This window comes from Entelurus aequoreus, linkage group LG09 (assembly GCF_033978785.1).
Source record: "Entelurus aequoreus isolate RoL-2023_Sb linkage group LG09, RoL_Eaeq_v1.1, whole genome shotgun sequence".
Taxonomy (NCBI): Eukaryota; Metazoa; Chordata; class Actinopteri; order Syngnathiformes; family Syngnathidae; genus Entelurus; species Entelurus aequoreus.
The window spans coordinates 334,029-359,958 of record NC_084739.1 but is presented as its reverse complement, the minus strand read 5'-3'; the positions used below and the strand labels follow the sequence as shown (position 1 = coordinate 359,958).

Here is a 25,930-nt window from a genome sequence, read left to right as displayed (position 1 = left end):
TAAGTCGCTCCTGAGTATAAGTCGCATGAAACTATGAAAAATGTGCGCCTTATAGTCCGAAAAATACGGTGCTAATAAAAGCCTCAATCAATTAAAAATGTTATTGAAATAAAAAAGCCTCACAACACTGGGGCAGGAATACGTGTTTTTTTGTGTCTTTCTCCAAAGAAGGTTCTGCATCTAAATAACATTACACTGCATCTTTACTCTGCTATCATGCCTGAAACTTCTCAAACCTGCCTCATCATCCACGGATCTAGAAAGCGGCTGACCGAGAAGCCCAACAATAGTACCCAGAGCTTTCGTGCAGGGGGCCAACAATGTGGGGGTTTTTTTTAGCCGTTGTGCTTTGTCATCATTAGCATGGCTTTTGTAATCTGCGCCACAAAAGACAACAATCAACTCTGGAAGGCCCCAGGCTCACAACAAGTCGCCACCACTGCCCGGGGGGTCAGCTTTTGGGAGCTATTTCGCTGCCAACCGGCGCTGAGCGGCGTTTAGTCCGGCATGAGACAGCCGAGGGTGAGCACCCTGGTTTCCGCACGATAAAGAAGCCGAAGCGAGCAAGAGACGCCACCGACGCCGAGCACCATGTTCAAGACCAGCTACCTGCGCAGGGAGGTGCGCAAGGAAAAGTACGAGCGCTCCGATGTCGTCCACGAGGAGCCCGAGGAGGACTCCGCGGGCATCTCCGCCATCCAAGGCTGGGAGAACCTCCAGGAGCTCAACAGCCGCTTCGCCCGCTACATCAACCGGGCTCGGGTGCTGGAGCAGCGCAACGCCGTGTTCCGCAAGCAGCTGGAGACCCTGCAGAGAATGGAGGAGGTCAGCGGCCTGGAGGAGACCTTCAGGGAGCAGATTGACGTCAACCGGCAGCGCATCCGAGAGCTGACCACCGACCACGGCAAGCTGGAGAGGGAGCTGAGGGACGCCTGCCGCATGCTGGATGAGTTCACCAACAAGTAAGACAACCGATGCGCCGATTCAAGAGAAAGGGAGGGGAAAGGTGCTTGGAATTTGGGAGGAGGCAAGAATAGACTTGAATATTTGAAGTACAAAACCCAAAACCAGTGAAGTTGGCACGTTGTGTAAATGGTAAATATAAACAGAATACAAACCCCGTTTCCATATGAGTTGGGAAATTGTGTTAGATGTAAACATAAACGGAATACAATGATTTGCAAATCATTTTCAACCCATATTCAGTTGAATATGCTGAATATTTGATGTTCAAACTGATAAAAAAACAAAAATCTTTGCAAATAATCATTAACTTTAGAATTTGATGTCAGCAACACGTGACAAAGAAGTTGGGAAAGGTGGCAATAAATACTGATAAAGTTGAGGAATGCTCATCAAACACTTATTTGGAACATCCCACAGGTGAACAGGCAAATTGGGAACAGGTGGGTGCCATGATTGGTTATGAAAGTAGATTCCATGAAATGCTCAGTCATTCACAAACAAGGATGGGGGCGAGGGTCACCACTTTGTCAACAAATGCGTGAGCAAATTGTTGAACAGTTTAAGAAAAACCTTTCTCAACCAGCTATTGCAAAGAATTTAGGGATTTCACCATCTACGCTCCGTAATATCATCAAAGGGTTCAGAGAATCTGGAGAAATCACTGCACGTAAGCAGCTAAGCCCGTGACCTTCCATCCCTCAGGCGGTACTGCATCAACAAGCCACATCAGTCTATTATACAGCATTATTCACATGTGAATAACATAAATACAGTCTATTATACAGCATTATTCACATGTGAATAATGTAAATACAGTCTATTATACAGCATTATTCACATGTGAATATCATAAATACAGTCTATTATACAGCAGTATTCACATGTGGATAATATAAATACAGTCTATTATACAGCATTATTCACATGTGAATAACATATATACAGTCTATTATACAGCATTATTCACATGTGAATAACGTAAATACAGTCTATTATACAGCATTATTCACATGTAAATAACATAAATACAGTCTATTATACAGCAGTATTCACATGTGGATAATATAAATACAGTCTATTATACAGCATTATTCACATGTGAATAACATATATACAGTCTATTATACAGCACTATTCACATGTGAATAACATAAATACAGTCTATTATACAGCATTATTCACATGTGAATAACATAAATACAGTCTATTATACAGCAGTATTCACATGTGGATAACATAAATACAGTCTATTATACAGCATTATTCACATGTGAATAACGTAAATACAGTCTATTATACAGCATTTTTCACATGTGAATAACATAAATACAGTCTATTATACAGCATTATTCACATGTGAATAACGTAAATACAGTCTATTATACAGCATTATTCACATGTGAATAACGTGAATACAGTCTATTATACAGCATTATTCAGCATTATTCACATGTGAATAACATAAATACAGTCTATTATACAGCAGTATTCACATGTGGATAACATAAATACAGTCTATTATACAGCATTATTCACATGTGAATAACGTAAAAACAGTCTATTATACAGCATTATTCACATGTGAATAACGTAAATACAGTCTATTATACAGCATTATTCAGCATTATTCACATGTGGATAACATAAATACAGTCTATTATACAGCATTATTCACATGTGAATAACGTAAATACAGTCTATTATATAGCATTATTCACATGTGAATAATATAAATACAGTCTATTATAGAGCATTATTCACATGTGAATAACATAAATACAGTCTATTATACAGCATTATTCACATGTGAATAATGTAAATACAGTCTATTATACAGCATTATTCACATGTGAATAACAAATACAGTCTATTATACAGCATTATTCACATGTGAATAATATAAATACAGTCTATTATACAGCATTATTCACATGTGAATAATATAAATACAGTCTATTATAGAGCATTATTCACATGTGAATAACATAAATACAGTCTATTATACAGCATTATTCACATGTGAATAACATAAATACAGTCAGTTTACATTTACAGTCAGTCATGTCATCATTCTTTCATCACCTAAAAAAAAAATACTAAGGACATGACCTTGTTGTCCTCAATGGTAGTTACGGCCATCATTACAATTGAGTACCGCTGCCGCCCATACAGACCCTCAGGGGGGCGCTCACGGCCCAACAACAAGCCCCGGCCCTATGGTTAATGGGGAACTGCATCATGAGAGACAAGAAGACAAAAGGGTTTGTTTTTTTGTAGTCTAACATGTCAAAATCGGCTTGTTAATTGTTAATCACTCTTCCTTCGTGATCGCTTCTATAAGCAGCGGTATGTTCAGCTTCAAAAAGATAAGGTTGTGAATTCTCATTTGACCAAAATCTGTTGTCTTCGTTGTCTGCTACCAAATCTGCCATGATTAGAAAACACACTCGTGTTTGATTCCGGAAGTCGGACACAAATTTGTTGCCAAAAGTCAGAAGTGTGTTGCAATGGAAACAGAAATCAATACGTGGAAGAAATCAGTCCCAGAAATGATTAAAATGATCAAAATACAGTAAATATTGAAATATTACATATTGTTATGAAGGTGTCTGTTACTACATTATACTGTATATATATACTTGCAGTGTGTATATTGTACATATTACATATTGTTATGAAGGTGTCTGTTACTACATTATATATATACTTGCAGTGTGTATATTGTACATTTTACATATTGTTATGAAGGTGTCTGTTACTACATTATATATATACTTGCAGTGTGTATATTGTACATATTACGTATTGTTATGAAGGTGTCTGTTACTACATTATATATATACTTGCAGTGTGTATATTGTACATATTACGTATTGTTATGAAGGTGTCTGTTACTACATTATATATATACTTGCAGTGTGTATATTGTACACATTACATATTGTTATGAAGGTGTCTGTTACTACATTATAGATATATATACTTGCAGTGTGTATGTTAAACATAATACGTAATGTTATGAAGGTGTCTGTTACTACATTATATATATACTTGCAGTGTGTATATTGTACACATTACATATTGTTATGAAGGTGTCTGTTACTACATTATATATATATATACTTGCAGTGTGTATGTTAAACATAATACGTAATGTTATGAAGGTGTCTGTTACTACATTATATATATACTTGCAGTGTGTATATTGTACATATTACATATTGTTATGAAGGTGTCTGTTACTACATTATATATATACTTGCAGTGTGTATGTTAAACATAATACGTAATGTTATGAAGGTGTCTGTTACTACATTATATATATACTTGCAGTGTGTATGTTAAACATAATACGTAATGTTATGAAGGTGTCTGTTACTACATTATATATATACTTGCAGTGTGTATATTGTACATACTACATATTGTTATGAAGGTATCTGTTACTACATTATATATATATATATATATATATATATATATATATATATATATATATATATATATATATATATATACTTGCAGTGTGTATGTTAAACATAATACGTAATGTTATAAAGGTGTCTGTTACTACATTATATATATACTTGCAGTGTGTATATTGTACATATTACATATTGTTATGAAGGTGTCTGTTACTACATTATATACTTGCAGTATGTATATTGTACATATTACGTATTGTTATGAAGGTGTCTGTTACTACATTATATACTTGCAGTATGTATATTGAACATATTACATATTGTTATGAAGGTGTCTGTTACTACATTATATATACACTTGCAGTGTGTATATTGTACATATTACATATTGTTATGAAGGTGTCTGTTACTACATTATATATATATACTTGCAGTGTGTATATTGTACATATTACATATTGTTATGAAGGTGTCTGTTACTACATTATATATATACTTGCAGTGTGTATATTGTACATATTACATATTGTTATGAAGGTGTCTGTTACTACATTATATATATACTTGCAGTGTGTATATTGTACATATTACGTATTGTTATGAAGGTGTCTGTTACTACATTATATATATACTTGCAGTGTGTATATTGTACATATTACGTATTGTTATGAAGGTGTCTGTTACTACATTATATATATACTTGCAGTGTGTATATTGTACACATTACATATTGTTATGAAGGTGTCTGTTACTACATTATAGATATATATACTTGCAGTGTGTATGTTAAACATAATACGTAATGTTATGAAGGTGTCTGTTACTACATTATATATATACTTGCAGTGTGTATATTGTACACATTACATATTGTTATGAAGGTGTCTGTTACTACATTATATATATATATATATATACTTGCAGTGTGTATGTTAAACATAATACGTAATGTTATAAAGGTGTCTGTTACTACATTATATATATACTTGCAGTGTGTATATTGTACATATTACATATTGTTATGAAGGTGTCTGTTACTACATTATATACTTGCAGTATGTATATTGTACATATTACGTATTGTTATGAAGGTGTCTGTTACTACATTATATACTTGCAGTATGTATATTGAACATATTACATATTGTTATGAAGGTGTCTGTTACTACATTATATATACACTTGCAGTGTGTATATTGTACATATTACATATTGTTATGAAGGTGTCTGTTACTACATTATATATATACTTGCAGTGTGTATATTGTACATATTACATATTGTTATGAAGGTGTCTGTTACTACATTATATACTTGCAGTATGTATATTGTACATATTACGTATTGTTATGAAGGTGTCTGTTACTACATTATATACTTGCAGTATGTATATTGAACATATTACATATTGTTATGAAGGTGTCTGTTACTACATTATATATACACTTGCAGTGTGTATATTGTACATATTACATATTGTTATGAAGGTGTCTGTTACTACATTATATATATACTTGCAGTGTGTATATTGTACATATTACATATTGTTATGAAGGTGTCTGTTACTACATTATATATACTTGCAGTGTGTATATTGTACATATTACATCTTGTTATGAAGGTGTCTGTTACTACATTATATACTTGCAGTGTGTATATTGTACATATTACATATTGTTAGGAAGGTGTCTGTTACTACATTATATATATATACTTGCAGTGTGTATATTGTACATATTACATATTGTTATGAAGGTGTCTGTTACTACATTATATATATATACTTGCAGTGTGTATATTGTACATATTACATATTGTTATGAAGGTGTCTGTTACTACATTATATATACTTGCAGTGTGTATATTGTACATATTACATATTGTTATGAAGGTGTCTGTTACTACATTATATACTTGCAGTGTGTATATTGTACATATTGTTATGAAGGTCTCTGTTACTACATTATATATACTTGCAGTGTGTATATTGTACATATTACATATTGTTATGAAGGTGTCTGTTACTACATTATATATATACTTGCAGTGTGTATATTGTACATATTACATATTGTTATGAAGGTGTCTGTTACTACATTATACATATACTTGCAGTGTGTATATTGTACATATTACATATTGTTATGAAGGTGTCTGTTACTACATTATATATATACTTGCAGTGTGTATATTGTACATATTACATATTGTTATGAAGGTGTCTGTTACTACATTATATATATACTTGCAGTGTGTATATTGTACATATCACATATTGTTATGAAGGTGTCTGTTACTACATTATATACATACTTTCAGTGTGTATGTAAAACTTATTACGTAATGTTATGAAGGTGTCTGTTACTACATCATATATATACTTGCAGTGTGTATATTGTACATATTACTTAGTGTTATGAAGGTGTATTTTAGTACATTATATATATATAATTGCAGTGCGTATATAAAACATATTACATAATGTTATGAAGGTGTCTGTTACTACATTATACGTATACTTACAGTGTTTATATTGTACATATTACATATTGTTATGAAGGTTTCTGTTACTACATTATATACTTGCAGTATGTATATTGAACATATTACATATTGTTATGAAGGTGTCTGTTACTACATTATATATACACTTGCAGTGTGTATATTGTACATATTACATATTGTTATGAAGGTGTCTGTTACTACATTATATATATACTTGCAGTGTGTATATTGTACATATTACATATTGTTATGAAGGTGTCTGTTACTACATTATATACTTGCAGTATGTATATTGTACATATTACGTATTGTTATGAAGGTGTCTGTTACTACATTATATACTTGCAGTATGTATATTGAACATATTACATATTGTTATGAAGGTGTCTGTTACTACATTATATATACACTTGCAGTGTGTATATTGTACATATTACATATTGTTATGAAGGTGTCTGTTACTACATTATATATATACTTGCAGTGTGTATATTGTACATATTACATATTGTTATGAAGGTGTCTGTTACTACATTATATACTTGCAGTATGTATATTGTACATATTACGTATTGTTATGAAGGTGTCTGTTACTACATTATATACTTGCAGTATGTATATTGAACATATTACATATTGTTATGAAGGTGTCTGTTACTACATTATATATACACTTGCAGTGTGTATATTGTACATATTACATATTGTTATGAAGGTGTCTGTTACTACATTATATATATACTTGCAGTGTGTATATTGTACATATTACATATTGTTATGAAGGTGTCTGTTACTACATTATATATACTTGCAGTGTGTATATTGTACATATTACATCTTGTTATGAAGGTGTCTGTTACTACATTATATACTTGCAGTGTGTATATTGTACATATTACATATTGTTAGGAAGGTGTCTGTTACTACATTATATATATATACTTGCAGTGTGTATATTGTACATATTACATATTGTTATGAAGGTGTCTGTTACTACATTATATATATATACTTGCAGTGTGTATATTGTACATATTACATATTGTTATGAAGGTGTCTGTTACTACATTATATATACTTGCAGTGTGTATATTGTACATATTACATATTGTTATGAAGGTGTCTGTTACTACATTATATACTTGCAGTGTGTATATTGTACATATTGTTATGAAGGTCTCTGTTACTACATTATATATACTTGCAGTGTGTATATTGTACATATTACATATTGTTATGAAGGTGTCTGTTACTACATTATATATATACTTGCAGTGTGTATATTGTACATATTACATATTGTTATGAAGGTGTCTGTTACTACATTATACATATACTTGCAGTGTGTATATTGTACATATTACATATTGTTATGAAGGTGTCTGTTACTACATTATATATATACTTGCAGTGTGTATATTGTACATATCACATATTGTTATGAAGGTGTCTGTTACTACATTATATACTTGCAGTGTGTATATTGTACATATTACATATTGTTAGGAAGGTGTCTGTTACTACATTATATATATATACTTGCAGTGTGTATATTGTACATATTACATATTGTTATGAAGGTGTCTGTTACTACATTATATATATATACTTGCAGTGTGTATATTGTACATATTACATATTGTTATGAAGGTGTCTGTTACTACATTATATATACTTGCAGTGTGTATATTGTACATATTACATATTGTTATGAAGGTGTCTGTTACTACATTATATACTTGCAGTGTGTATATTGTACATATTGTTATGAAGGTCTCTGTTACTACATTATATATACTTGCAGTGTGTATATTGTACATATTACATATTGTTATGAAGGTGTCTGTTACTACATTATATATATACTTGCAGTGTGTATATTGTACATATTACATATTGTTATGAAGGTGTCTGTTACTACATTATACATATACTTGCAGTGTGTATATTGTACATATTACATATTGTTATGAAGGTGTCTGTTACTACATTATATATATACTTGCAGTGTGTATATTGTACATATCACATATTGTTATGAAGGTGTCTGTTACTACATTATATACATACTTTCAGTGTGTATGTAAAACTTATTACGTAATGTTATGAAGGTGTCTGTTACTACATCATATATATACTTGCAGTGTGTATATTGTACATATTACTTAGTGTTATGAAGGTGTATTTTAGTACATTATATATATATAATTGCAGTGCGTATATAAAACATATTACATAATGTTATGAAGGTGTCTGTTACTACATTATACGTATACTTACAGTGTTTATATTGTACATATTACATATTGTTATGAAGGTTTCTGTTACTACATTATATATATACTTGCAGTGTGTATATTGTACATATTACATATTGTTATGAAGGTGTCTGTTACTACATTATATATATACTTGCAGTGTGTATATTGTACATATCACATATTGTTATGAAGGTGTCTGTTACTACATTATATATATACTTGCAGTGTGTATATTGTACATATTACATATTGTTATGAAGGTGTCTGTTACTACATTATATATATACTTGCAGTGTGTATATTGTACATATCACATATTGTTATGAAGGTGTCTGTTACTACATTATATATAGACTTGCAGTGTGTATATAAAACGTTGATGGAGGGTTTTTGAAGTTGTCTTAGAGGGCTTTGAAGGCTACAATTGTGGCTCGCATTACCCACATCTTTCAAGCGTTTATCGTCTTTTAAAATCATAAAAAGTCTCTCATATTGATTGTAAACGATAGGCAAAGTTGTTTTTTTTAAAAAAGGGCAATTCTGTTTGAAAGTGTGTACACTTCTTTCCATTTAGGAGGGCTTGCTAATCTTTGGCACTTCTAATTTTAGAATTACAGCGAGAAAAATAGTCAGCGGCTAGGAGGCATACCAAATTCCGTGGGGATTGTAAACACCCCCAACAGCTACCGTGTCAGAAATGTCAAGTCGAGAATAAGAGTGCAGAGTAAATTGTCATGTTGTAGAAAAATGTCCATGCATCCCCAGCTCCACAATGGAATACCCATTTTGTTCCGCAGAACACGACATCGACGAGTTGAGCAGAATACGGAGCGAATACCAAATGCTTTCAGGCTTCCTCTTCACCGAGCATGTCTTGTGATGTCCTTTAACAGACGGTGTGAAAGAAGCACATTCCTACTGCACAATTAGGAAGCACACCCGCCACTTTTCATGACGGGTTCTGATCAGGGTCCCCGACCCACAAGCCACAGTTGTCACCCCCTTCATTTTTCCATCACATATACACAAGTCAATTTGCGTCACACTTCTGCAGCTGAACTGAGTATAAAAGCAACACTTTGGGCTGATTGGAAGACCTGACATCACTTTAAAGGTAGAAAAACATTGTGTGATCATGGGAATGACATGTGTTCATGAAGTGCGGACACACTTTTCGAAAAATGGTTTTGTCCCAATCGTTTTTTCTAAATAGTGTGCACTATATTTTCTCAAACGTATGACAAAATATAATTTTTTTATTTTTTTTGGCAGATACAGAAATGAATGTGATTATCAAGAGCAGCTGAGGGGCACTCTGGAACAGCTAAACAAGGTAATGTACTGATAGAAAACAAATATTTGTAGTATTTATTGGACAAAGTATACATGATTGTTTGACTTATTTAATTTTTTAAATCATTCTATTTGTACATGCTAAATAGTGTAAAAGTATAATCAAACAAAAAAAAGATAAAATCTCAAAATACAATTTTTATTTATGAATTAATTGTAAATGTAATAGGAAATGTTCAATAAAAATATATTTTACAGAAAATAAACGTACACTGTATATCTGTGTATTATTATTATTTTTTCTAATATCAACCACCAATTTATATATTTGCAAAAAAAAAAATTACAAACTCAATTATTGTTGATAAAACCTGCAAAACAAAGAAATCTAAATACATTTATAAATGTAATGATATATATACAGGCCAAAAGTTTGGACCCACCTTCTCCTTCAATGCATTTTCTTTATTTTCATGACTATTTACATTGTAGATTGTCACTGAAGGCATCAAAACTATGAATGAACAAACGTGGAGTTATGTACTGAAATATGATCAAATCGAATCTAAAAAAAATGTTTAAAAAAAACAAAAACTTTATGTTATCTTTGCTATATTATATAATATTTATTTCAATACGCAAACTTTCAAAATATTTATAGCTAAATTATTTTTTTTTAAATACATATTTTTGGGTATACTATAGCTTTTTTATAAATGCAAAATAATTATTTAAACTTAATAATAAACTAATATTTTTATCATGGTAGTTTTCGGTGTAGTAAACACAATTAGTTATATACTTATAAAAACATAATTGCAAGATACATTTTTGCTGTCAAAACATTTCAAACAATTTTTTTTTAAATAATTGATAACTGTGCTAAAATCAAGTATAAATCATTTTAAAATATACCCTGATCAAATCTTTAAAAAGTCAAATAAAAAAATCTAAATAGTGTTATTATTATTATTAAAAATGCTGATGTAATTAAAAATAACTATTCAAACTAAAAATAGAGTTTGTCAAACTTAAAAAAAATGTTAAGGATTGAATTATATATTTAAAAGTAAAATAATTATTTAAACTATATAAAAAAATATTTCTCCAAACTCTGAGTATATATTTTATGTTTTCTTCACTGCAGTTAGAAAAATTAGTTATTTATTTATAAAAACAAGAATTATTACAATTATTGTTGAAAAACATTTTAAAATTGTAATTTTATTTTTTAAATGTAATGATACATTTACAGTACGTGCTAAATCCAATTAAATAAAAAAAAGTCAAATACAATATATTAACTGTTATGTTTATCATTATCACTATTATATTGTATAATATTTACTTCTCCGGTCAATATTCAAATTGAAAAACATTTTTTAGTTAAATTATACTGATAAAAAAAATCCTAAATAAATTATAAATTAAATCAATTTATTTATTTATTTATTTATTTTTATTTATTTATTTATTTTTTATGAATTCAATTTAAACTAAACTAAATATATAGTTTCTCAAACTTAATATATACCTATTTTTGGGTTTAAACAATATATTTAAATGTAAAATAATTATCTAAATTATATAAAAAAATAGTATTTCAAACTCATAACCCTTATACATAGTAATTGTTATCATGAAAGCTTTAGTAGAATGAACAAATCCACATGGCTATGGTGTTGCATTTTGCTCGTGACTTCCCTCCCTCTCTTGCCTGTCCTCTTGACCGCCCTCCAGGAGGCCGACAGTGACCTGCTGAAAAATCTGGAGCACCAAATCCAGTCTCAGTTCCTGCAGGATGACATCACCTCCACCAGAGATCGGCACAGGAAGGTCAGCGGCAGTAGTGGAAAACAATGTTATCTTATCAGTCCGTGCAATGACGGAGCACCGTACAGCAAACTACAGTGGCGGGCTGTGCGTTTCCCACCTAGGCCTTCAGTGATGTCCGACTTCAATGATGACCTCTCAAAATACCATCATTACCATTGCTGGAGAAATACTATACAGAAACACATTTACGCACTACTGGCCATTGAATCACCACCAACAGTGTACATAACAGGTTTTTTCTGCCGCATTTAAAAATCAATAAACTCGCATCAGCAATTAAAACATATCTTATGTCAAAATTAAAATTGCAAAAAAACATTTTAAACGTGGAAAAATAAAGAAATAAAATATCCGAACTCTAGGGGTGTAACGGTACGTGTATTTGTATTGAACCGTTTCGGTACGGGGGTTTCGGTTCGGTTAGGAGGTGTACCGAACGAGTTTCCACACGGACACATTAAGTAGCCGCCTCCGCTTCCTTCTGCCTCTGTCTCTGTCAGTACTCTACACAGCACCCAGCATTTTCCCACCCACACAACAGCCAATCAGTAGTGCGTATTCAGAGTGCATGTAGTCAGTGCTTAGCGTTTAGCAGGTAATCATCAGGCCGCGGACTCTCCCCAAATTATAATAAACACCAAGTCAACTACTAGTAACATCACTATGAGCCCGTTGACCTTCTAGAAATATAAAAGGCAGTTCAGCTCGCTCGCAGTCCTGGCTTTAGGTGAAGGCTAATTTTCTTTTAGCGTAATGTTAGCTCATTTTGCGTTATGTGTGTGTGTGTGTTACGGACAGCAAAGCCCTGTCTGTCTGTTGTTTCACTTGACCTTTTTCTGTGTTGATTGAGCTGTGTTGAAGCAGCAAAAAAGGACATTATGTTAAATGAAGAGTTTCTGTCTCTGATAGTTGATATAATAATGTAAGTGCATCATTAAGCCTACATGAACTCCATGGTGTTCAGGGATGAATAGTCTCTCCTATTGCTATTGTACCATTTTTTCAGCTATAGTTACATTAATCCAGTGGTTCTTAACCTTGTTGGAGGTACCAAACCCCACCAGTTTCATATGCGCATTCACCGAACCCTTCTTTAGTGAAAAATAAAAGGTTTCTTTTTCCAAATTCAAGACAACGTTATATGTTTTTGGTAACACTTTAGTATGGGGAACATATTCTAAGTTACAAAGACTTAATTTAGAGTTATTTGGTTAGGGTTAGGGTTAGAGGGTTAGGGCCAGGGTTAGAGGGTTAGGGTTATAATAAGGCCATGCCGAATAAGGCATTAATAAGTACTAGTTAAGAGCCAATATGTTACTAATTAGCATGTTAATAAGAAACTAATTAATGGTGGATATGTTCCCCATACTAAAGTGTTACCATGTTTTTGTATTGGTGCACAAAATGAAGCGTGCATGAACATCACCTTGTTCAAAGAACAAAACCAACACAGTGCATAAACTCACAACAAATTACACACCCGCAAATCAGTCTGACTACTGCTGTTGCCGTATCCGTAATAAGCCATTAGGGAGAAGTTTTTATTTACACGATGAGTCGGGTGTGTCTTGACCTCCGCCGAACCCCTGTGCCCGACTCACCGAACTCCTAGGGTTCGATCGAACCCAGGTTAAGAACCACTGCATTAATCATTAGTAATGGAGCAGCCTAGTTTTGAATGGCAGGGTCCCTGCTCTCATATGTTGATAAAAATATAACATTTACATAATAAAAATCAACTACAGGCTTCCTAAATGCTGTAATAAATTAAGCATGATGAGTTGACTTGAAACTGTTTAATGTTGCACTTTTTATATGTAGAAGAAAAGTTTTGTCATTTTATTTAATCTGAGCAACAACTTGATGCCAGTTTAATGTTGATTAACGTGGGCAGAATTATTATAGTGTTCCCAATGTTTAAAGGATAAAGCCATTGTTTACATATTTGGTAAATAAATAACCAACAAATATATATTTTGTTGTTTTCTTACTGTACCCGAAAATGAACCGAACCGTGACCTCTAAACCGAGGTACGTACCGAACCGAAATTTTTGTGTACCGTTACATCCCTACCGAACTCACATTTCATCGACAGCTGAGCAAACTTCCGGGGTTGGCCGGTATCGTCTCACACGATGTAATTTCTCTTTAAATATCCTTCTTGAAAATGGCCTTGCAAATATATGAGTTGTCTTGTCTAATCATAAAAGATGCAGACAAGGCGTGTTGGCTGAGTTCTTAAAAGTTTGCTCCAGAGCGTGCTCATCCAAAACTTCCCGCTGCCGGCATGTCTACGTTCAACAACCTAAACGGGGCTACTGCGCATGCGCTGCACCAGTGTTTTTCAACCTTTTTGGAGCCAAGGCACATTTTTTGCATTGAAAAAATCCGGAGGCACACCACCAGCAGAAATCATTAAAAAACAAAACTCATAGTAAAAATGAGTATACTGCCAGCAGTTAATTATATACTGAAAATGATGCCTGTCCTAATTAATAAAAGTTGGTTTAAGAAAATACATACAATGATATCACATTTTATATGGTGTGGAAAGAAGGCCAGTTGTTCATACTTAAGGTTGTCTTGTACACAAGATAAAGGAGGACTACAATTACCAAACTTCTTACATTATTATATCTCCTTCGGTTGTGAACAAGCAAGCCACTTATTTCATTCTTCTGCAGATAAGGACTGGATCAACATAGAAAAAATATGTTAATGAATTTGGACATTGATGTGGGGAGCTTATATTATATTTAAAAAATACCTAATGAATTGAGGCAGAGCCCAATATTAGCCACCTTTAACATTCTAAAACTGTGCCAGAAAATACTAGGAATCAACCCAATGACATCTGTAAATCAACAGCTTTGGTACAATCCTAATATCATAATTAATAAAAATGTGGTTAAATGGACAACATGGAAATACAGAGGTATTACTAAACCTCATCATATTATTAATAAAAACTCTTTTAAACCGTTCAATGATTTAGTTGATCAATATAATGTACCCAGAAATCATTTTTTACATTTTATCTCTTTAAAACACGCTGCAAATAAATGCATATCCTCTGAAAGTATGTCTTCGAATAGCCATGACCTGGAAGATGCACTTTTTAATCAAGATACAATCAAGAAATTAATTAAACTATTTTATGGAATAATAAATGAACACCACACTAGAAATGCAAATGATGCATGTGTTCGGAAATGGATGATGGACTTAAACATTTTAGATGAAAGAGACATATTATATTTATATTTGGAAAAATGCCAATAAGCCCTTTAGAAGCATTAAAGATAAGCTGACTCAATTTAAGATATTGAATAGACTGTAAAAGATTGGGAACTCTTGTTCATTTATTGTGGGAATGTCAGAGAATAAAAGAGTTATGGTTGAAAACAACAAAAGAAGCAATCACATTCCTTAATACAAACATCGGAATGACACTGCAAACTTGTATTCTTGGGGATCTCCATCAATTTAATAACGTGTCATCAAAGAGTAAAAATGCTTTTCTTTCAATATGCATAATAACAAAAAGGGTAATATTAAAAAAATGGATAGCTGTTGATAGTCCAACTCATACTGACTGGTACACACAAGCTATGGAGATGATATCAGTAGAACAAATTGCATTTAGTTTAGATAATAATGAGTCATATATTAGAATATGGGATCCATTATTTAAATTTGTTTCAACTATTAAATGAACCAAAATATGACTTATTATATCTTTGTGGAAAATATTGGACACAGTGTGTTGTAAAGCTTATGAGATGTGGTGCAGGTGTAAGCCACTGTGACACTATTGTTCATTTCTAATTTTTTATTATTTGTATTAATGTTTTTAATGATAATGTCAATGAGGGATTTTTAATCACTGCTATTTTGAAATTGTTATTAATATTGATGCTGTTGTCGATAATGTTCATTTTTGTCTCACTACGTTTGGATTGTTCTGTGTCGTGTTTGTGTGTCCTCAATTGCTCTCAATTGCTCTATTTATTGTTGTTCTTAGTGTTGCTGGGACGGGTTTGGTTTTGGAATTGCATTGCATTGTGGTGGTATTGTTGTGTATTGTTTTGTTGATTGATTAATAAATTCATTAAAAAAAAAAAACTCAGTTGACAGTAAAAAAAAATGTTGTCGCAATTGTTGGATATGACTTTAAACCATAACCAAGCATGCATCACTATATCCTCTGTGTAGTGTTTTAGTTCTTGTCTTGCGCTCCTATATTGGTGGCTTTTTCTCTTTTTTTGGTATTTTCCTGTAGCAGTTTCATGTCTTCCTTTGAGCGATATTTCCCGCATCTACTTTGTTTTAGCAATCAAGAATATTTCAATTGTTTTTATCCTTCTTTGTGGGGACATTGTTGATTGTCATGTCATGTTCGGATGTACTTTGTGGACGCCGTCTTTGCTCCACAGTAAGTCTTTGCTGTCGTCCAGCGTTCGGTTTTTGTTTACTTTGTAGCCAGTTCAGTTGTAGTTTTGTTCTGCATAGCCTTCCCTAAACTTCAATGCCTTTTCTTAGGGGCACTCACCTTTATTTTTGGTTGAAGCATTAGATACCTTTTTTACCTGCACCCTGCCTCCCGCTGTTTCCGACATCTACAAAGCAATTAGCTACCTGCTGCCACCTACTGATATGGAGCTCTAGACAACACCGACCCTCAACAACAACACATCATTTGCAGACTATAATTACTGGATGCAAAAAATATTTTTTACCCAAATAGGTGAAATTACATAATCTCCCACGACACACCAGTGGTTGAAAAAGATTTTTTTTAATTTTTTATTTTTTATTTTTTTTATAAAGAAATACAATCATGTGTGCTTACGGACTGTATCCCTGCAGACTGTATTGATCTATATTGATATATAATGTATATATATTGTGTTTTTTATGTTTATTTAATTTTTTTTTTTTTTTTTTTTTTTTTTTTTTTTAATTTCTTGTGCGGCCCGGTACCAATCGGTCCGCGGACCGGTTAGGTGGTTGAGGACCACTGATTTGGATGACTACTTAATATTCTAAAGTAATGGTACTCTTACTTGAGTACAATTTTAGGGTTCTCTACCCACCTCTGAGTGTGGCAAACAGATTACTTTGAGTTTTTTTCATCAACGAGGGAAAGTGCTGATATTTATTCAGAGTCATTTTCTAGCTTTACACTATTGCCTGCCGGTCTTTTTGATGGCGACGGTGGTAATCTAGTCCTTTATTTAGATATCAAAGCACATGAAAAATGAAAAGTCCTCATAAATGTGATGCCTTGTGGTGCTTTAACATAATACAACAATCCCACTCATGTGTTATATGAGGCTGGGTATACAAAACAATGCATATATCAGCTTATAATAACACTAACCTGAGCAACAACAAAAAAAAGATGCTTAAGTTTGCAAAATGCCTCATTTTTCTTTGTTTTTTTTTTGTTCTTCTCCCACGACAGAACCTTGCAGAGATTCAGACCTACGTGAACATTTTGCAGCAAATCAACCAAACGCTTCCGCTCGTTCCCCCCGTGTCGGTGGGCATCTCCGAGGTGAGGTGGCCGACGAAATAATTGCGAGTGCGAGCCCCCCGGGGACGCCGTGTCAGGCGCTGATGAGGTTACTGGCCTCCGAGTTGCTGCCTGATGCATTAATACATGCTGGCCAAAGTATACGGGTGCACTAAACCCTGCCCTTCGCCTTGGCCAGGACACATGATCGTGATGAGTCTGTGGCGAGGGCTGTTTTCCATGAAATATCTTCTTTTTGTTGTTGTTGTTGTTGAGGCTAACACTGCTGTGGTTTGTCCCTGTGAAGGAAGAAGAGAAGCTGTTGGCCCAAAGCAGACTGCCTGGCCTGTTGAGTCAGCTGGAGGAGTACAAGAGCGCCCTCTGTCAGCTGCAGGCGCAAAAGCAGCGTCTGCAGGCCGAGGTGAGCGTGTTACCATGGCAACTGCTGATTTTGCATCAACGTCACCTTTTTTTTTTTCCTTTTTAGTTCCTTCAATATGGACAATGGCAAAACAGTTCGAAGGCCATTTATCATTTTAATGAGAATTTGTATTCTTTATTTCCTCATAACAATGAGAATAATAAATAATATGATTAATTTGCTATAATAATGATAATAATAATTGTTATTAAATAATATAATATAATTATAATATATAGTATTATAATTTATAAAATATGTAATAAAAATTAAATAATAAAAATAATAGTTAATAATAATAATGATAGAATAAATACTATGATTAATTTGATATAATAATGATAACAATAATAATTATTAAATAATATAATATAATTATAATATATAATATTATAATTTATAAAATATGTAATAAAAATTAAATAAAAATAATAGTTAATAATAATAATGATATAATAAATACTATGATTAATTTGCTACAATAATGATAATAATAATAATTATTAAATAATATAATACAATTATAATATATAATATTATAATTTATAAAATATGTAATAAAACTTAAATAATAATAATAGTTAATAATAATAATGATATAATAAATAATATGATTAATTAAATAATAAATAATGAATATAGTAACACTTAATATGCTCATATTAATTAATATAAATTTTATTCTCATAGGACATGGGTGTCAAACTCAAGGCCCTATTCTATGTGGCCTGGGAAAAAATGGGTTTCAATAAAATACTTTTTATTTTTATTTTTTTTATTTTTTTTACTAAATGTATTCGTTCTTTAAATTTTGACAGAAAAAAATACATATTTTAAACTTTAATACTATCTCATGATGCCAATTGTATTATTATATTCTGTATTGCAGAACTATTTTGTGAGATGAAAACAAATAGTTAAAAATCTGCTTGTCACCTTTATTTATGATTTTTAAGCAAGTTATAAATACAAAAATCTAATCATGATTAATCACATTCCCTTTAGATAAGCAATTTTTCTTGAGAATACTCACACATTAATATTGATATTATTATTGTATTTATGTAAATAATAATAATAATATTGATATAATAATAATAATGACATAAATACAATTATTATTATTATTGTTTCACTTTCTGTCATAATAAGCATTTCGTTTGTATTATTATCATCATCTTGGATAACAATTATATTTGTTATATTATTTTTATTTCACTAGTAATTGTACTGTATAACTTGTTGTCATAATTAATTGCCGGTTAATTAGTTTATGTCACTAGGGAAAAGCGCTGTATAAATATAATTCATTATGAATACTTCAAGGCATAGGGAAGTACTTAATAATTAAATAGCACAATGGTGGCAAAATAATACAAATTGTGCAACAAACAGAGTTATTTTTTTATTATTTTGTATGATTATGAGAATACATTCAATATAATATTTTTTATATATTTGTTATTAATTATTTGTGCATTTGATCAGGAAATGATCGGCCTTTTATTATACAGACAAGTCTGTATAATGGGGCAGTGGCACGGAAAGGCCACTAGATGTCAGCAAAAACCAAAATATCATGAAAATACCTCACTATCATATAACTTGGATGACATTGTAACACTGTATTAGCACAGCAATTACAAATACAAAACAATAAATATAACAAGTCTAGCTACTGACTGATTGGTAGCAACATTACAACAATTGATTGACAAAATTAAGTTGTTGCTAGTCTCCATTTGTTTGTTAATAAATATATTTGAAATTAATTATATCAATATTTTTTCTTGTCATATTAACAATATTTTATGGATTTGTTTCCCCCTTCTTTGTGTATTAAATAATAACAAATATTGGCTAATAATTTGTCTCCTTCCTGCCAGTATGCCAATAACAAACATTCACCACTAGATGTCAGCAAAAACCAAAATAACATTAAAATATCCCACGATCATAGTGAAAACTGTAACTTGGATAACATTAAAGTGTATTAGTACAGTAATTACATATGCAAAACAATAATTAAAACAAGACTAGCTACTGACTAAATTGGTAGCAACAAAAATAGGTTGATGCTATTCTCCATTAATTTGTTAATAAATATATTTGAAATTAATTATATAAATATTTTTTCTTGTCATATTAACAATATTTTATGGATTTTTTCCCTCTCTTTGAGTATTAAATAATAACAAATATTGGCTAACAATGTGTCTCCTTCCTGCCAATATGTCAATAACAAACATTCACCACTAGATGTCAGCAAAAACCACAATAACATTAAAATATCCCACGATTATAGTGAATACTGTAACTTGGATAACATTAAGGTGTATTAGGACAGTATTTACAAATGCAAAACAATAATTAAAAAAAGACTAGCTACCGATTAATTGGTAGCAACAAAAATCGGTTGATGCTATTCTCCATTTATGTGTTAATAAATGTATTTGAAATTAATCATATCAATATTTGTTCTTGTTATATTAACAATATTTTATAGATTTGTTACCCCTTCTTTGTGAAGTGAAGTGAATTACATTTATATAGCGCTTTTTCTCAAGTGACTCAAAGCGCTTTACATAGTGAAACCCAATAGCTAAGTTACATTCAAACCAGTGTGGGTGGCACTGGGAGCAGGTGGGTAAAGTGTCTTGCCCAAGGACACAACGGCAGTGACTAGGATGGCGGAGGCGGGGATCGAACCTGCAACCCTCAAGTTGCTGGCACGGCCGCTCTACCAACCGAGCTATACCGCCCCTATAGATTTGTTACCCCTTCTTTGTGTATTAAATAGTAACAAATATTGGCTAATAATTTTTCTCCTCCCTGCCAATACGCCAATAACAAACAATCACCACTAGATGTCAGCAAAAACCACAATAACATTAAAATATCCCACGATCATAGTGAATACTGTAACTTGGATAACATTAAAGTGTATTAGTACAGTAATTACAAATGCAAAACAATAATTAAAACAAGACTAGCTACTGACTAATTGGTAGCAACAAAAACAGGTTGATGCTATTCTCCATTTATTTGTTAATAAATACATTTGAAATTAATTATATACATTTTTTTTGTTGTCATATTAACAATATTTTATAGATTTGTTCCCCCCTTCTTTGTGTATTAAATAGTAACAAATATTGGCTAATAATTTTTCTCCTCCCTGCCAATATGCCAATAACAAACATTCACCACTAGATGTCAGCAAAAACCACAATGACATTAAAATATCCCACGATCATAGTGAATACTGTAACTTGGATAACATTAAAGTGTATTAGTACAGTAATTACAAATGCAAAACAATAATTAAAACAAGACTAGCTACTGACTAATTGGTAGCAACAAAAATAGGTTGATGTTATTCTCCATTTATTTGTTTTTTGAAATTAATGATATCAATATTTTTTTTGTCATATTAACAATATTTTATAGATTTGTTCCCCCCTTCTTTGTGTATTAAATAATAACAAATATTGGCTAATAATGTTTCTCCTCCATGCTAATATGCCAATAACAAACATTCACCACTAGATGTCAGCAAAAACCACAATAACATTAAAATATCCCACGATCATAGTGAATACTGTAACTTGCATAACATTAAAGTGTATTAGTACAGTATTTACAAATGCAAAACAATAATTAAAAAAAGACTAGCTACTGACTAATTGGTAGCAACAAAAACAGGTTGATGCTATTCTCCATTTATTTTCTATTAAATATATTTGAAATGCATCATATTAATATTTTTTCTTGCCATATTAACAATATTTTATATATTTGTTTCCCCCTTCTTTGTGTATTTAACAGTAACAAATATGGCCAATATGCCAATAACAAATATTCACCACTAGATGTCAGGCAAGGCCCAATTTGTTACAAATGTAGGCATAACCCAATCATGCGTTGTATTTTTAATGTATATAATGCTAAAGCCTTGACAATAATCATACAAAATAGCTTCCACACACTTCCATACGCCGTGTATGGTGTACTTCCTAAGTCATGCTCAAATTGTCAATACACCCCATAATGAATTAGCAACACAACACTCATGTGCCGACTTGATGACCCTGTTAAATATCCTCCCGGGCATTTTTAACACTCACAAATAACTCAATCAGAGTGTCTTGATTAAAAACGCACAATTGTGTCTCTCTCAGGCTGCCATGATGGAGCAAGCCATCAGGGGCACCCAGGAGAGTTTCGACAACGAGATCCAGCTGTACAACGAGCAAATCGAATCCCTGCGCAAGGAGATCGAAGAAGCGGAGAGGTCCTTGGAGAGGTTCACCAGCGAGTGTCGCCACTTGGCCATGTACCAGACGTCTCTGGAGAACGAGCTGGAGAGGTACAAGAGGATCATCGAGAACGAGGACAACAGGTAGACGCAAACGCGGATGAGGGTTACCACGTCATTCTGGGGATATGTCCAACTGAATGTGAAGGAACTATCTGGAAGTCGACCACGATCTGTAGACCCTTCCACGCTTGTTGAACGACACAACCTGAGATACGGTATTTGCAATCTTCGGATTAGGGTATGACGTTCAATACTCACGTTGTGCCTAACGTTAACCTTTCACTGGGTTCTTTGGCAAATAAATGCCAGGTCCTCTGTTATGTCTGCCTACGCTTGGCAAATATGCAGGAACTCTGTGATAGAGGCTTGTGTTCCAGCTCGTAGAGATCAGGGTTCTTCGGTTTTTGGGTTTCATCGACCTCACTTTGTGCAACAGGCCCTTTGAAGGACTACCTAAACAGATCCCACAAAGTTGCAAGCTTGCAGGTGTCCAAAAAGTCTCAGAGAGATCCAAATTCAAGTTTTAGCCTGTGTCACGCAGAAATCAAGCAACGTTTCTGCAAATAAGGCATTTATTCTCCTGTGCCTTTGATACAGAACCAAGTTAAGGCAGAAAATAGTCAGTGGCTCGTGTAGCAGACTGTATACTTGTCAGACTGAAACAGATTTTAGCACAACAGGGTGCAGTGAGTCCCTAAAAAATATTTGACAACACAGTCCTGGAATTGTGGATTACCCTCACTCACCGGTTACACCTCTGTTACGGTTTAGATTTCACCCCAAAAGTCTCAACGTCCCCCCATTCCTTGGTGACATTCAGTTAGAACTTCATTAGCAATAATGTTCATTGACAACTGCTGGTCTTTTCCTTATTCACAGGTTGAACTCCGCCATAATCGGCAGCCCCATCACCCTGTTTACCACCAGCTACCACTACTCTCACACCCCCTCCGCCTCAAACAAGGGGCGAGGTAAGCGCTGTATATCAACTGTGCAAATCTACTCCTGGATAACCACTAAGACGCATTATGTGTTCTTAGATATCACTCTTGCTATACAAGACATCACCAACATAAAGCCCCGTCAAAAGATCATGGCCAAGAAAGTCCAAAAGAAAAAGGAGCTAACCCCAAGAGACGTGATTGACAGTGGTCAAGAGGACAGAGGCGCCGCTGGGGAGACTCCAGAAGAAGATGCCAAGGGGACGCCCTCGGTTGAAGGCCAGGAAGAGGGAGTGAACAAGACCGAGGAGAGGCCCGTGCTTGCTGGAGTATCTCCGCAGGATGTGCCAGATGGAGCGCAGATCAGCAAGGCGTTTGACACGCTGTGCAACATCGTCAGAGATCGAATGAGGAAGTACAGGAAGCCTGAGCCGATCGCTGACTTCTACACAAAGGGGCGTTACGTTCTCGTGAGCGGCGAAGGAAGCTACCTGGACCCTTGCTTCTACACTTCCACACCATCCTCCGGAAACATCGTTGTCACAATCAAAGATCAACCTCTAGGACGGAGCGCAATGTCCCCTGAACCTCCTCAGCCCAAACCTCTTGGTCCAACTCCTCCTTTCAACGCTGGGGGGAGTAAGGAAGATGCCAGGGGAGGAAAAGGGAAGGACAATGGCGGCAAAGGCAAGGTCAAGAAGAATGAAGAGCCTGACCCTCAACCTAAAGATCCAGGCCCAGTCCAGCCATCTCCTGACCCTAAAGATCCAACTGGGGATCCTACCAAGCCAAAGAAGAACAAAGATGATGATGGACCAAGCAGGGCTTCTCCAAAATCAACACCCCGGGTCCCCAGCACCAGCTCTAGCTCCAGCTCCAGCTCCAGCACCAGCACCAGCACCAGCACCAGCACCAGCACCAGCTCCGGCTCCAGCTCCGGCTCCGGCTCCAGCTCCAGCTCCAGCTCCAGTAGCTTTACCCCGGATGCCATGAGCTACGAAAAGGTGGTGGTGGAGTCTGTGGAGAAGTTCTCCGATGGCCGCAAACTTAAAGGTTATGAGGAGACGTCCATGGTGGTGGAAACTACCATCGAGAAATCCAGCAAGAGGAAGCATTAAAGACCAAACCTCAAGAATCCATCACACATTCCAGCTCGCGCTTTGGTCCTTTACTTTCTGAAAACTTGGGACAAAATATTTACTCTGTACCACCTTTTCAAAAGATGAATTAGAAGACAACTGAAAATTTGTGCCACCCTTCGGTTTTCCAACTTTTTCATTTATTTCACCTTCTTGAGCTCATTGGTTCAATTGGATGCCTGCGCCCGCCCCCAACCATTTTGCTGTGTATTAATTTGCTTGGACATCTTCAATAAAGACTACTCAAACATAAACTATGCTTTGTTGTCTTAACCCCATGTGGTACTTGCGTTCTGCATTTTATTGTATTTAATTAGGATATAATAATCAAAGTCATCTCCTTGCCTCCATCACTAAAGTGCTTGCTGATGTGATGTTTGGACAATTTTTTTTCACGTATGGGAAGCGTGCTTCTAGAACTACTCCATGCCTACTGTCAGTGCTGAAGAAAAACCAGTGGAAGCCAAGGAAAAACTGTTACAGCTTGGTAAAGGCGTTGATATATTTGGTAAATATGAAAAGAACACGGTTAGGTTTCTGCAGGATTAGGTCTCTGCTTTTTGCGGATGATGTGGTCCTGGTGGCTTCATCTGACCAGGATCTTCTGCTCTCACTGGATCGGTTCGCAGCTGAGTGTGAAGCGCCTGGGATGAAAATCAGCACTTATGAGTCCGAGTCCATGGTTCTCGCCCGGAAAAGGGTGGAGTGCCATCTCTGGGTTGTGGATGACTTCAAGTACCTCGAAGTGTTGTTCACCAGGGAGGGAAGAGTGGATCGTGAGATCGATAGGTGGATCGGTGCGGCGTCGGCGGTGATGCGGACCCTGTATCGATCCGTCGTGGTGAAGAAGGAGCTAAGCCGAAAGGCAAAGCTCTTAATTTACCGGTTGACCTACGTCCCCGTTCTCACCTATGGTCATGAGCTTTGGGTTATGACTGAAAGGACAAGATCAAGGGCACAAGCGGCCGAAATGAGTTTCCTCCATCGGGTGGCTCTCCCTTAGAGATAGGGTGAGAAGCTCTGTCATCCGGGAGGAGCTCAAAGTAAAGCCGCTACTCCTCCACATCGATAGGAGCTAGATGAGGTGGTTCGGGCATCTGGTCAGAATGCCCCTGGAGGTGTTTGGGGCGCGTCCGACCGGTAGGAGACCACGGGGAAGACCCAGAACACGGTGGAGAGACTACCATATTTTTCGGACTGTAAGGTGCATTTAAAATCCTTTAATTTTCTCAAAAATCGACAGTGTGCCTTATAACCGGGTGCCCCTAATGTATGGCATAATTCTGGTTGTGCTTACTGACCT

At 34.2% G+C, this 25,930-nt stretch overlaps 1 protein-coding gene across 1 annotated transcript; it reads left to right on the top strand.

Annotated features, from left to right (window-relative positions):
* The first annotated feature begins 410 nt into the window (after positions 1 to 410).
* On the top strand, positions 411 to 24,881 carry LOC133656734 (filensin-like). The gene is made up of 8 exons (XM_062057567.1): positions 411 to 962; positions 10,430 to 10,490; positions 12,191 to 12,286; positions 17,755 to 17,847; positions 18,113 to 18,226; positions 22,408 to 22,628; positions 23,427 to 23,518; positions 23,588 to 24,881. Exons 1-8 carry the CDS (start codon positions 592 to 594, stop codon positions 24,604 to 24,606), a joined length of 2,067 nt encoding a protein of 688 aa, XP_061913551.1. The 5' UTR covers positions 411 to 591; the 3' UTR covers positions 24,607 to 24,881.
* Positions 24,882 to 25,930: the final 1,049 nt, after the last annotated feature.